General features: G+C 51.8%; 4 protein-coding genes across 4 annotated transcripts; 2 read left to right on the top strand and 2 right to left on the bottom strand.

Annotated features, from left to right (window-relative positions):
- Nucleotides 1-558: 558 nt before the first annotated feature.
- Nucleotides 559-2,679, bottom strand: PSV08DRAFT_189894 (uncharacterized protein; the record flags this gene model as incomplete). Its single annotated transcript, XM_014217863.1, has 2 exons — nt 559-2,246; nt 2,307-2,679. 2 exons carry the CDS (start codon nt 2,677-2,679, stop codon nt 559-561), a joined length of 2,061 nt encoding a protein of 686 aa, XP_014073338.1.
- An 801-nt stretch (nt 2,680-3,480) lies between these two features.
- On the top strand, nt 3,481-5,580 carry PSV08DRAFT_211096 (uncharacterized protein; the record flags this gene model as incomplete). The annotated part of the gene is made up of 2 exons (XM_066092090.1): nt 3,481-3,625; nt 3,679-5,580. 2 exons carry the CDS (start codon nt 3,481-3,483, stop codon nt 5,538-5,540), a joined length of 2,007 nt encoding a protein of 668 aa, XP_065948104.1. The 3' UTR covers nt 5,541-5,580.
- A 457-nt stretch (nt 5,581-6,037) lies between these two features.
- PSV08DRAFT_337896 (Longin-like domain-containing protein) lies at nt 6,038-7,079 on the bottom strand. The gene is made up of 5 exons (XM_014217841.1): nt 6,918-7,079; nt 6,758-6,853; nt 6,602-6,671; nt 6,173-6,552; nt 6,038-6,116 (listed from the first exon to the last, which is right to left on the bottom strand). The coding sequence occupies exons 1-5, from the start codon at nt 6,936-6,938 to the stop codon at nt 6,081-6,083; spliced, it is 603 nt and encodes a 200-aa protein (XP_014073316.1). The 5' UTR covers nt 6,939-7,079; the 3' UTR covers nt 6,038-6,080.
- A 125-nt stretch (nt 7,080-7,204) lies between these two features.
- On the top strand, nt 7,205-13,378 carry PSV08DRAFT_211090 (Sec63 Brl domain-containing protein). Its single transcript, XM_066092089.1, has 2 exons — nt 7,205-7,644; nt 7,694-13,378. The coding sequence occupies exons 1-2, from the start codon at nt 7,266-7,268 to the stop codon at nt 13,297-13,299; spliced, it is 5,985 nt and encodes a 1,994-aa protein (XP_065948103.1). The 5' UTR covers nt 7,205-7,265; the 3' UTR covers nt 13,300-13,378.
- The last annotated feature ends 624 nt before the right edge of the window (nt 13,379-14,002 follow it).

The raw sequence follows: 14,002 nt of genomic DNA, 5'->3' as shown, positions 1-14,002 counted from the left end.
GCAATATACAAGCAGCCATGTATCGTGTTTTCGAAAAAGAATTACTCGCTTTTCCAATCGGCATATCAAGGCCTCTAAACTGCAACCCTGGTTTTAGCCTTTGCCCAGCCCCCCGAACTAACCTCGCACCCAGACGCCGTCGCTGAACAAAGAAAGAGGTATGCCGTGTTGTTTTTTTACAGAACAGTGTTCCGCTAACCATGCTGTCGTGTTACAAGGGGGAATACGCTTCGTCATGTCGTTTCGTGCTTTTAGTAGGAAAGGCCGTGGATCAGCAACCCGTCCCTCATGTCCACGCAAAACGCCCTCAACGCTTGCTATGCTACATACTTTATAAAAAGGAGAAGAAGAAAAAAAAAATCACACACCCAAAGTGATGCTGTAGTTCCAACACAAACTGATCCACAGAAATCGCCCAGGTGCGCTTGTTCCAAATCACAACAAATCTGCTCGAGTAAAGGTATCACAGCTACCAAACAAAATAACAGAGATAATTACCAGCACATCTACCAGGAGTACTTTTATGCGTCTTGAAGCCCTGTCCATACCCTGCTACCACTACACTCGTCTGGTCGTCAGCCGATAGCCAGAAGGATGGAGCGGTGATGGTTCGACCTGCTCTAAATTCTCTTCAACGTAAACGTTGTTCAGGCTTGACATGGAGCCATCTTGAGCCTGTATCGACTGACTTCGAAGTGCCTTCTGTCGCCGACTTTCGCGCTCGTCAATGACATCTCGTATTTGCCTCGCAACCTCATTCGGGCTAATCCGTTGGGCCGCCGCTTGGTTGAACAAGTGTTCAATCAGCGAAAGAGGAAGAGAAAGAAGAATGGTCGAAAGGACCAAGGTAGGATAGCTAGGTTGAACTTGGACGTCATCTTCGGGTGGTGCATCGCCGAATCGAATTTTGCTCAATCGAGGATTGTGGGCAGGCTGACGAGATTCCACGGGCACCACTGTCGGCAGGCGCGGTGCATCCTTGAGTTCTGGCGCAATTGCATGTAGCTTGAAGTTGACGGGGAAAAAGTAGGCAATAAATGCAAGGGCGTGGTTGATCAGGGCAGTCAGAAAAGGATCCTCAACGTCGGAGCCTAGTGCATATTGCAGGACAAGATCCACGGTATCCCATCGCAGCAGCATTCTGGCGGTATGAACGCCGCGGGACTGCATGCTGGGTATCTGCAGAGTTCTGGCCGCAGCAATGTAGCCCAAGACTTGCTGCATGCGGCGACGTGCTTCGGGCGACGGAGATGTTACAAACGGCTCGAGTCCGTACAAAAATCCTTGAGGACGGATAAGCGGCGCGCCGTACAAGACTCGAACGGCCTCTTCTAGAGAATCACGGGTTGCCAGAGGGTCCCGCGCAAGTATGGTCACTGGGCGCGCGTCCCTGTTGCTGTGAGAAGGTGTGGGACTGTGGCGAATAGCTTCTGCAATGACGGGGCTGCGCATCACGACAATTCCATGGACTGGTAGCGACAGCAGAATAGACTCAGGGGACCTGATGTGAAGAATAAAATCGGCAAGCTCGGCGTTGCCAAACTGCGAGGATAAGTAGCCTGCGAGCTCAAAAGAAGACTCGACTCGCTCCTCTGGAGGCGCATCCTGGTGGGTGATGGGGTGCTGATCGTCTACATGATCAATGCTAGGCATTGTCTCAAATTGACCTTTGGTTGGCGACTGTGAATGAGAATTGAGGGCTCCGCTTGCAGCTAGGGCACCCTCTCGAGGAGAGAAATGGCCATTGTAGGGCGCTGGAAAGGCCTGAGGGCCGTTTGAAAAGAGCGGGGCGTGATACTCAACCCCGTTCTGGTAGGCAGGGTCTGGCGGCGCAACCGCATGCGGAGGAAGATGCCAGGGCGCTCCTTCTGGTGTGTATTGGGTGGGACCGGGGAAGAAGGGAGTAAACTGCTGGGGCCCAAAGCCAGGCGGAGGTCGAGGCAAAGCATGCACATCCATGTCGGGTTCACGGGGTGTGATGGGAATGGCCGGCGACTCATTTGCACTCTGTGATGCTACAGCACCGCCGCTCAAATGGGTACGGTGCGTTGGGGTATGCGTGGCGTCGCTTCCATTGACGGGCGGTGTTTGGGTGCCTGCCTTGCTCGAGGGGACAAAGGGCGGGGGCAGATAGGTTGGTATGGTGAGTTTGCGATGGACGCCATTCACGCCGGGCTTGGACTCGGGGCGGGGAGTGCGAGGTTTGGCGTTGGCGTGGCCATTGATGGCCCGACGTTGGTTCTTTTCTGCATTTGCAAAGCTTAGTGCGTGCCCCATGTTGGCAGTAGCCCATATCGAATACCCACCAGAAGTGCCTGCAGATGGCGTATGTCCATTTGACAGCTCCCCAGTGGCGCTATCCGACCGAGGTGCACCAGCTCCATTCCCCGTGATATCGGCAGAGGCCCTCGAATCGGGGGTAGGAGGCGTGTCTGCGATGGCTGCTTGGTGTCCGTCTGAGCGTACATCAGACTGGTGCTGCTGCCGGTGCTGCTGCTGCCTCTGCTCCGGCTGCAGGCCGGCGGGCGGCGCTGGGGTGCCTTTGCTGGACTCTTCAGGCGTAATGGGCCTCGCTGGTGGCTGGGCTTTGGACAGGCGGTAAGGAATTGCAGGTACGATGCGCGAGCCTGGGCGGCGATGGTGCGTGTGCGCCGAGTGTGGGCGGGAGGGATTGGCCATGGTCGGGCGAAAATACGACGGAGACGGGATGGACACGGCAGAAGCGGCTCCAGGTAATTGCAGGCTCGCGGGTGATGCCAATTATCCTGGAGCGCCTGTGGGAGGGGGGGATTGTGTGGGCGGCGAAAGTAATTGCGGGGTGGGGTCAAGGGCAATTGGGAACAGAACAGATGGATGAGCCCAGGCAGGGCGGGCACCGGGAGAGACATGGCTTTCCCCACTACCGCACACCACCGCCTGTGCCTGCCTGCTCTTGGGGATCGCGCGAGGCCCGAGCTTCCTTTGTCAGCCGCCGGTGACGAGAGACGAGCTGCCTCCTCTCTACTTGCTCCTCACCATCCACTGCGCATGCATGCAGACACACAGCGCCGGTGACGTCCAACGCATCCATCCATCCATCCACCCCCCATCCATCGGGTTGTCATCTCCAAAACCACCACACAGCATTGCTCAGTACTACCTGCCATCCCAACTGGCCCATCAACAACCAAGCCCCCAGCAACGGTGATCACGTGATGAAGATGCCGAGCAGACACAAACAACTCTCGAGTTATCCAAGAGCAGCAATGCAAATGCACCCATCTTACTTGCCTCGCACCTCTGCCGGAAACAGCTAGCCCCGTCACCTGACAGTCGCCCCTTCCTTGCGTGTACTGCACACAAACACATGCTATAGCTTGTATGGCATGAGCGATGCCATGGCCTGAACAAGGCAAATGCCCACAGCTACGCCTGTGTCGTCTTCTCCTCGTTCGTCCCTACATCTCCTAGACTAGCACTCCCTCTTCTCCTACTACTCGCATGATCCTAGGACAAGCACCATTCTCTTCTCGCGACAACATGCACGCACAGCCACTTTCATTTGCGCATCGTTCCAAAGACAGCCGTCCCCCTTCATGTACATGGCTGCCCGGCCACCGCCCGGAGTACAAATTCACTCCCACTGGTATCTTGAATTTCCTCCCTTGCTGCGATGCATCAAATCTGAGGCTGGCCTAGCAAACAGGTTCAGCATCTTAGCAGACCCTGACAAGCCGTCGACATATTCACCATGGCACTCGAACGCATCGACCTCCAACGCCAACTTACGCCGTCGGCGTAAACGTGCCGGAAAGCGCCACAAGACCCAGAGGAAAAGTGTTGGGATTGCCAGGCTGCGCACAACGGAGAGCACCGTCGCCCTTAGTTACGAGATCCCCACACTGTGCTTCGAGGATAACTCGTCGTCCGCTACCAAAGACCCTCGAGGTCTGAACCAGATTCGATGCCTACCAGACGTTACCACCAGCCTTTGCTTTGCAATCAACGGGTCCGATTGGCCGCCACAGCTACAATCAGATACCCTCCCAACCACACTTCAATTCACGAATCCACCGCCGCCGAGTGTAAAATCATGCGCGTCAGTGGAAACAACAATTGCTTCGAGATTCCAAACGTCAAGGGTGCCGCAAAAGCGACCACGGTTGTTCACCCTTTCACAATTTCTTGATTGCCACGACACCACAGTCCGTTGGCCGTCCAAGTCTGCCTTCTCGCAACCTTTGGTAACAACAAAAGACTTCCGAGGTTCAAATAGTCTTGCCAAATCTGCACCAGCATTTCTCGCGCGACAAAAGGAGCTGGCAGCTACGGCTTGCGGACACACCTTTAAGAAACCCTTGTCCCTCATTATGCCATCTGAAGACATCCTCGACTCGCATCAGAGAGCTCTAGCTATACTGGGTTCGAGAAAACACCGTCTCGCCACCGACACCTCTCAGGCTCCTGAACTGAACCTTTTATCCAAACTCTCAATGCAGAGACCCATGGACGCACTACCTGTTCCCGTATCCATTGGGCATGGAACAGAAGATAAGCACGTTAAGAAGACTTATCGACGTAGACTAGTTCCCCTATCGTGCTTGCGAGCATTTGGAGGTTTTCGATCCATACCCAACCCGCTCTTGCAGGACACCTGGACGGTATCTTGGCCAACAATCCCATTGCCACTGCCTTCTCCAGTGTCCCATCCTCTTCGAAGAGCATATCCAACGGATTCCTGTCGCATGGCTGGAATGGAGTCTTACCCATCTATGCACAGCGATCCGGCTTCCATGGGTTATTCAAACGGGTATTGTTCTACAACCGCAAGTTTCGAATGTCCTTGTCTCTCGCAAAACTGCGAATCCAGAGGTGGCAATGTTCCAAACTCATTGGGCCCCGCCGGAAGTGCGAATATGCGACATGACAGCGGCTGCACTCCGCGTCTTGGGGTCGTGTCAACTCCTAATGAACCAACGACAAGCAGATCCCCTGACCAAGTCCGAGCCCAACAAGTTGACTCCATATTCGCCAATCGAAACCCATGGGTGAATGGACGTCTTCGCTCGTGTCCTCCCATAACTAGCAGATACTGCTTGGACTACTGGATGAGGATGAGCTCTAAAAGTTGGCCAAAAGATTTCCATTCCGCTTCCGAAGCTCCCAATCAAGAGCTTGAGACAGACGAGGAATGGATTTGTATTTCTCCAGACGAAACACAAACATCATCTGCGAATCTACGGGTCTGCGGTTGCCGACCTGGTAATACCTCTGTTTGCACTGGAAATCTCATCACTCCATTCTTCCCACTAGAGAAATCGAACCCCTTCATCAAAGTCGAATCAAGCCACCCTACATACTCCGAACAAGAGTTCAACCAACCGCAGAACGAAGACGATATAGAGAATATCTTGAACGTGGGCTCGGACGAGGAGTACGAAATGGTGCAGCCCAGTGTCACAATCTACGACCTGGACGGATGGGAATGTCTCGGCCATTCTCTTATTGCCGAAATGGTGTCTTGTGACTTTGAGGAGGACAACAATGAGGAGTTTTTGTAGAAAGACACGGCGGACTCAAGGGACTATCATAGAAATCACTGGGCAGGCAAATGTCAAAAGGGTGGATATCGCAGTGAGATCTACAGCATTGTCAGGTCCAGCTTGGACAGAGAGAGAAGAGTATCAGTTGAAGTAACAATTGCGCCGGGCAGGTACTGGTGCATGGTCATGGATGAATTCACATAACCATGTCCTGCTTTTGGATAGTAGTAATAGTACTCGAGAGATTCTGAAAATGAACCATCTTTCCCCTACCTTCATTCATGCAAGCATACACATATATACTTGTACACGTACAACCCTAGTTGAACAACGATAGTACTAACAGATACAATTCCCCGTACTCATAAGATCACAATGAGATACAGCATGTCCGAGGAAAGAGATTAGGTGAGCAGGCAAGACAGGTTAGTGCAGCATGGCAGTTGTGAGAACCAGTGTGTTGGACGGGTAATGGGTATACAAAATTCGTTATCCTGACTATGAAATGCAGATACCAACGCCCAAACAAACGGAAGATTCATCAAAGCTAAGCAACTTTCACATGACCGTGCAGCACGAGTTTTGTTTCTTGGCCTTGTCCAGACGTCAGTAAATATGGCCATGGTTTCGGGATGCTGTTAAAGGCTCACCTGGGTGTAAAACATCTTGCTCTGCGCACTCAACCCCTCGCTCTTCTGGACCAAATCATCTAGCTTCTCTCCACGCTCCAAGACGCTCTCAAGAGTCTTGTGTAGTACAACCTTTGTTTCGTCAAGCTCCCGCTGGATCTTGATTGTGGCGTCGACAGTCTCCGGGTCCTGGTACTTCTCGACATATTCTTTGAGCTCGGGATACGACAACTTGGCGGCGTCGGCTGTGAAGCCGCTATAGGCAGAGCGAGGGTATTTAGCGGAGAACTCGTCGAGTACCTTGCGAACAATGCGATGTGCGGCACTGCTGGGGTATTCATCGTCGGTCACGACGACAGCGCATATGGGGTCAGCGGAAGCCAGGGCATGAAACTTGTGTCCTGTGCGCAGTGTTAACACAGGGCGACCTGAAAGACGACCGTATAGTACCATTTTCCAAGACATCCGTCATCTTATGTGGGGGTGTTCTTTTAGCAACCACGGCCGAAGCAAAGACAATCTGCGCTCGTCGTAAGCATGTGCGTTCCCATGCGCCCTGTCTCGTGCCTGAGAGCATAGTTGGCATGGAAAGCGATTCTAACGTACGCCTTCTTTGACGCCCTTCTGTACCCATCGATTGATCGATTTGAGGTTTTCCGCGCCCGTCAGCTCGATGGCATCTTTGGTGTCATTCTTGAAAACCTGCATCTTGTCAGCGACCCCCGGGGGCGTTGTACGGCGGGCAGCGGTGAAGGGTAGGACCTACGCCAATGTAAACGAGCTTCATTGTGGCGATTTATTGTCTGGGGGTGACGATAGTGTAGGGAAAGGTGTAGGAAAGAGGTATATGTGGAAGCTTAGGTAGTGTCTGGTGCCCCGCAACAGTATATCGAGAGAACGCGATGTCTAGGATGCGCCTGGTGTAGCGCTTCGTCCGTCTCATGCCCAAGGCGACAGGGTAATGCTCTGCTTATGTCATGGCGCCTGTGCAATGGGGGGCGGGGCACGTCGGGCCGAGGCCGACCGCTCCACTCCACCAGTGCCTACGCCATCATCTTCAATCTTGCCAAGCCGTGAATCAGAGGTCACCACCTTCACTTCTGCCGCAGCAAGCATGTCACCCGCTGTTGAAGAAGCCCAGGCACAATGGTTCGAACAGCTTCATGCCATGCGCAAGGCTATTGCCGAGCTGGGTCTGCCAGCTGATGTTGAAGAGGCGCCTGCCTATGGCCATGATATTGATTTCGACGATTACGACGATATCTCCGGAACTGCCAGTGGCGAGGATATCTGGGACATCATCAGTGATGAATACGAAGAGGGTTACAGCAGCGACCATTTGGACGAATTTGCACGGGCCCCTGCCGCAAGCAACACTTACGATGAGCAATGGCTAGTGGCAAAGTGCTCTCAAGTGGCTCGTAGTAGTTCTGGCCTGGATGCAGAAGCGCTCAAGGAACAGATAGCTGCTGTTCTATCCAGCGACAGTAATGGTCAGCCTGGATCGAACCGACTCCACCCCGCCATGAGGCTAACTAGAAGCAGATGAAGAATTACAAATGATGCTCGCAGACATTGTTGGTTATGGGGAGCTGGACCTCGTGGCTGACCTCATTTCTCACCGTCAAAGTCTTCTGCGGTCGCTGCGTGAACCAGCTGCTTCTCAAGGCAATGGTGTCATGGGCCGCTTGCAGACTCGTGCCGAGCGAGAGGAAGCATTGCGACGTGCAGATTGGGAACATAAGAATGCTGCGTTGGCACCAGCCATGGATCGTACCGGACCTCAGTACCCTCATGTATACAAGGCTCATGATGCCGGGAACAAGCTATCGGCTTATGGCAAGAAGTATGCCCTGCCTCCAGACTCGGTACATCGTGACAATAATCTATACGAAGAATATGAGATTCCAGCCGTTCCGGTGGGTACAATCGGCGCAGGGCGCAAGCTTATCGAGATTCGAGAGCTGGATGGTCTTTGCCAACGCACCTTCAAAGGCTACAAGACCCTCAATCGGATGCAGAGCTTAGTATACCCTGTTGCATACAAGACTAGCGAAAATATGCTCATCTGCGCGCCCACTGGTGCTGGTAAAACGGATGCAGCCATGCTCACCATTCTCAACACTGTGGCGAAGAACGTCGTTCCAAACCCCATCGACGAGCCAGAGGCCACTGACTTCACCGTCATGGCGGAGGACTTCAAGATTATATATGTAGCACCCATGAAGGCACTCGCTGCAGAGGTGACTGAAAAGCTTGGGAAGCGCCTCGCATGGTTGGGTATAAAAGCGCGAGAACTCACAGGTGACATGCACCTCACCAAAGCTGAGATTCTCGATACTCAAATCATCGTCACTACCCCCGAAAAGTGGGACGTTGTTACGAGGAAGAGCACCGGTGACACCGAGTTAGTTCAAAAGGTCCGACTCCTCATCATAGACGAAGTTCATATGCTGCACGATGAGCGCGGTGCTGTTCTCGAAAGCTTAGTAGCACGCACTCAACGACAAGTCGAAAGTACACAGTCACTCATTCGAATAGTTGGCCTCTCGGCTACGCTGCCCAACTACGTCGATGTGGCCGAATTCCTGCACGTCAACAAGATGGCTGGATTGTTCTACTTTGACGCATCATTCCGTCCAGTACCATTGGAACAACATTTCATCGGCGCCAAGGGCAAGCCCGGCACTGCCAAATCACGGGAGAATCTGGAGAAAGTTGCATTTGACAAGGTTGTTGAAATGCTCAAACTCGGTCATCAAATCATGGTTTTTGTGCACTCAAGAAAGGATACCGTAAAGACAGCCAGGAGATTGTATGACATGGCCATGGAAGAGCAATGCACTGATCTCTTTGACCCACAAGATCATCCGCGATACGAGAACGCTGTGCGGGACATGAAACAATCAAAAGGTAGAGAGTTGAGGGAGTTACTTGGCAAAGGAATGGGTACTCATCATGCTGGTATGCCTCGCTCTGACAGAAACTTGATCGAACGTCTTTTCGCAGAAGGTGTTCTCAAGATTCTCTGCTGTACCGCCACACTTGCTTGGGGTGTCAACTTGCCTGCTGCGGCAGTGCTCATCAAAGGAACCCAGGTGTACAATGCCCAAGAGGGTAAGTTCACAGATCTCGGTATCCTCGATGTTTTGCAGATCTTCGGTCGTGCTGGTCGACCTCAGTTTCAAGACAGTGGTATCGGTTTCATCTGTACCACACACGACAGACTCGACCATTACATGCGCGCCGTAACTGAGCAACAGCCAATTGAGTCGAGGTTCTCTAGTAGACTTATCGATAACCTCAATGCTGAGATATCCTTGGGCACGGTCACGACGGTATCCGAGGCTGTTACTTGGCTTGGATATTCGTATCTATTCGTCCGCATGAAAAGGAGCCCGCTGATGTACGGAATCGAGTGGTCAGAGATACGCGATGATCCACAGCTGGTTGGAAGAAGGCGCAAACTCATCATAGACGCAGCGCGTACCTTGCAGAGAAGCCAGATGATCGTTTTCAACGAGACTACTGAAGATTTGCGAGCCAAAGATGTTGGCCGCATCGCGAGTCAATATTATGTGCAACAATCAAGTATCGAGATCTTCAACGCGATGATGCGACCTCGAAGTACAGATGCCGACGCCCTCGCCATGGTTAGTATGAGTGGCGAGTTCGATCAAGTGCAATCACGGGAGAGCGAGGAGAAGGAACTCTCGGCACTGAAAGAAGACGGCCACGTGATCACTCAAGTGAAAGACGGCTACGCAACATCACACGGGAAAACAAACTACCTGCTCCAAGCACACATTTCCAGAGCGCGCTTGGAAGACTTCACTCTCGTATCAGACACCAACTACATCACACAAAATGCCGCGCGTATTGCACGTGCATTGTTCATGATAGCGCTTAACAGGCGTTGGGGTTATCAATGCTTGGTGCTTCTAAGTCTTTGCCAATCCATTGAGCACCGGTGTTGGTCTTTTCAACATCCTCTACACCAATACGACCTTCCACAGCCAGTTCTGCGAGCTCTGGATCACAAGAATCCTTCGATACAAATGCTGAGGGATATGGATCCATCCGAGATTGGAGACATGGTGCACAACAAGAAGATGGGAAATGTGATCTCAAAATTGATGCAGAATTTCCCCACGCTAAGCATTGAATCGGAGATTGCCCCGTTGAACAGGGATGTACTTCGAATACGGCTGTTTCTCACACCCGACTTCGTGTGGAATGATCGTCATCATGGCACTTCGGAATCATTCTGGATCTGGGTTGAGAATTCTGAAACATCGGAGATTTTCCATCATGAGTTCTTCATTCTATCAAGGAAGAAGTTGTACGACGACCATGAACTAGACTTCACGATCCCACTTTCTGATCCGCTCCCGACGCAAGTCTATGTCCGCGCCGTGTCTGACCGCTGGTTGGGAGCGGAAACTGTGCACCCCATATCCTTCCAACATCTGATCCGGCCCGACACCGAGAGCGTCTACACAGACCTCTTGAACCTTCAGCCTCTGCCAATAGCGGCGTTGAAAAACCCTTTGTTGGAAGAAGTCTATGCGCAACGCTTCCAGTACTTCAATCCTATGCAATCGCAAATCTTTCATTGTCTCTACCATACGTCCGCAAACGTCTTACTTGGATCGCCTACTGGCAGTGGCAAGACTGTTGCTGCTGAGCTGGCAATGTGGTGGGCATTCCGTGAGAAGCCAGGCTCAAAGGTTGTTTACATTGCTCCAATGAAAGCGCTTGTTCGAGAGCGAGTACAGGATTGGAGGAAGCGCCTAGCAGGACCAATGGGCCTGAAGCTTGTCGAGTTGACAGGTGACAACACGCCAGATACACGCACTATTCGAGATGCTGATATCATCATTACAACCCCCGAGAAGTGGGACGGTATCAGTCGTAGCTGGCAGACCCGTGGTTACGTTCGTCAAGTTAGCTTGGTCATTATTGATGAAATCCACTTATTGGGCGGCGACCGTGGCCCGATTCTAGAAATCATTGTGTCGCGCATGAACTACATCGCTTCGCAAAAGAAAGACGGTTCTATTCGCCTGCTTGGTATGTCAACTGCATGCGCAAATGCAGCAGACCTTGGCAACTGGCTGGGTGTCAAGGAGGGCCTTTTCAATTTCCGGCACTCTGTCCGTCCAGTTCCCTTGGAAATCTTCATCGATGGCTTCCCAGAGCAGCGTGGGTTCTGCCCACTCATGCAATCCATGAATCGACCTACATTCCTCGCTATCAAAGCCCATTCCCCAGAGAAACCAGTCATTGTCTTTGTAGCGTCTCGAAGACAAACTCGTTTGACGGCTCGCGACCTGATAAACTTCTGTGGAATGGAGGATAACCCACGTCGCTTCCTGCGCATGTCAGAAGAAGATTTGGCACTCAATTTGGACCGCGTTCACGATGATTCATTACGCGAGGCATTAAGCTTTGGCATTGGTTTGCATCATGCTGGTCTTGTAGAGTCCGACCGCTCCCTGTCGGAAGAGCTCTTTGCAAACAACAAGATCCAGATCCTCGTTGCTACCAGTACCCTTGCTTGGGGTGTCAATCTCCCCGCGCATCTCGTTGTTGTCAAAGGTACTCAATTTTTCGACGCAAAGACTGAAGGATACAAGGACATGGACTTGACCGATGTCTTACAAATGTTGGGTCGCGCTGGGCGCCCACAGTTTGACGACTCCGGTATCGCGCGTATTTTCACGCAGGATGCCAAAAAGGAATTCTACAAGCACTTCCTACATACTGGCTTTCCTGTTGAGTCATCATTGCACAAAGTCCTGGACAACCATCTGGGTGCCGAAATCTCCGCCGGGACTATCACCACAAAGCAAGACGCATTGGACTATCTGACATGGACCTTCTTCTTCCGTCGCCTGCATAAGAACCCTTCTTTCTACGGTCTCGAGATCTCAGCGGAAGAGCATAACACAATAGCTGCGCAATCAATGGCCAACGATTACATGGTTGAGCTGGTAGAGACATCCCTAAGAGAGTTAGACGAGTCGTCTTGTGCCGTCGTTGAGTCAACGGGCGAAGTCGACCCCACCCCTCTTGGAAAGATCATGAGTTACTATTACCTCAGCCATAAAACGATCCGCTATCTCGTGCAGAACGTCAAGCGCGACGCCACCTTTGCAGAAGCTTTGGCTTGGATTTCGCATGCTACCGAATACGACGAGCTCCCTGTTCGGCACAACGAGGATCTCATAAACATGGAGCTTTCAAAAGCACTACCAATTTCTGCTGACGACTTTGGTCTCCCAATGTGGGACCCGCATGTGAAAGCTTTCTTACTCTTGCAGGCTCACTTTTCGCGCATTGACTTGCCTATCTCAGATTATGTGGGCGATCAAAACAGCGTGCTGGATCAGAGTATCCGTATCGTTCAAGCAACGATCGATGTTCTTACCGAACTTGGCTATCGATCTTCATGCGAGACCGTCATTTCCATTCTACAAGCCATCAAATCAGCGCGTTGGCCTAACGATGGCCCATTGTCCATCTTTCCAGGCGTCGATGTTGAGAAAGAAAAGGCTCGTCTCGAGCATCCAAAAGCCAAACCAAAGACGCTGATAGAAGTTACATCTACTGCTGCAGTCGATCTTGAACGCGCCGGGAAGTTTGCTGGCGTCTCGCATGGTGGTCTGAAACGTTTCACGGAACCTGTATCTCGCCTACCGGTCCTAAAGCTTGACCTAGGAAATGTCAATGCCATTACTCTTGAGTTCAAGGCCACGCGCCAAAACTCGGCGAGGATGCAACAGGGAGGCGTGCGAATATATGCACCGCGTTATCCCAAGCCCCAAACCGAAGGGTTCTTTGCCATCATCTCGTACTCAAGTACTGACGAAATTGTTGCGCTCAAGCGAGTCAACTGGCCCGACCCAGGCAAGAATGGTGGAAACAATCGGGGAGAAGCTGGCAAACAGCCGATGGGGGGTGCCGCGCGCTCTCTTTTACAGGTTTCCATCAAAGTTTCACTGCCACCGGATGCGCAAGGCAAGAGATTGGATATCTCGGTGCACAGTGATTCTTATCCTGGGATGAGATGGGGTATTGAGGGAGTAGAGATTCCCGAGGCCCCATTGGTGGATGCATATGGCAAAGGCAAAGAGAAGGCGTAGGTTTCGAGATGAACAAAAACTTTGGCTGGAACCTGTAAGAAGATGAGATACCAAATTTAAATCAAATCCTATCTGCCCACTCGAGCCATTTCAGCTTAAGGGGGCTTAGAAATTGGGCATGAGAACACTATGGTTGACGCAAAAGCATCATGTTCATATTCGACTTGTTTTGAGTTCAGCAACATCTCATGTCAGTGTTTTTTTGAATGGAATACAAGTGAAGCATATGGAAGATGGGGACTTGGATGGGCAGATGGACAAGGTTTGCATCGTGGCAATCATACGAGCTGGGATGTGGAGCTTGGACTGCCGAGATACCACCGAGAACAACATGAGCCATGCAAGGTAGAGGATCGTACAAGTGTTCGTGTGTCGAGGCTTACTTGAGATACGTATGGCGACATATGTAATGATTTGCGACTTGTTGCCCTTACATTGGATATCCTGGTAGAAGGGCACAGCCAGAACAAGAGGCATTGCGATTACGGTGGCAGCTACATCCGTTTGGCGGTTGCTGTGCTTGAATGGAAGCTCCATTTGCAAGCGAGACGATGACGAAGGTCGGCAAGTACTTGCACAGGCCCACGCCTTTGCCGCACATGTTTTTGCACCGTCTCACATCATCAAGGAGATTGCTATGGAGCATCCTCATCATCTCATCATCCGTAGCGAGAGGATATTACATAATGTATCTCAACCCGGA

Source organism: Bipolaris maydis (genome assembly GCF_028858645.1).
Source record: "Bipolaris maydis strain C4 unplaced genomic scaffold PSV08scaffold_16, whole genome shotgun sequence".
Lineage (NCBI taxonomy): Eukaryota > Fungi > Ascomycota > Dothideomycetes > Pleosporales > Pleosporaceae > Bipolaris > Bipolaris maydis.
The sequence above is the reverse complement of the archived record's forward strand: the minus strand, read 5'-3'. Positions and strand labels throughout refer to the sequence as shown.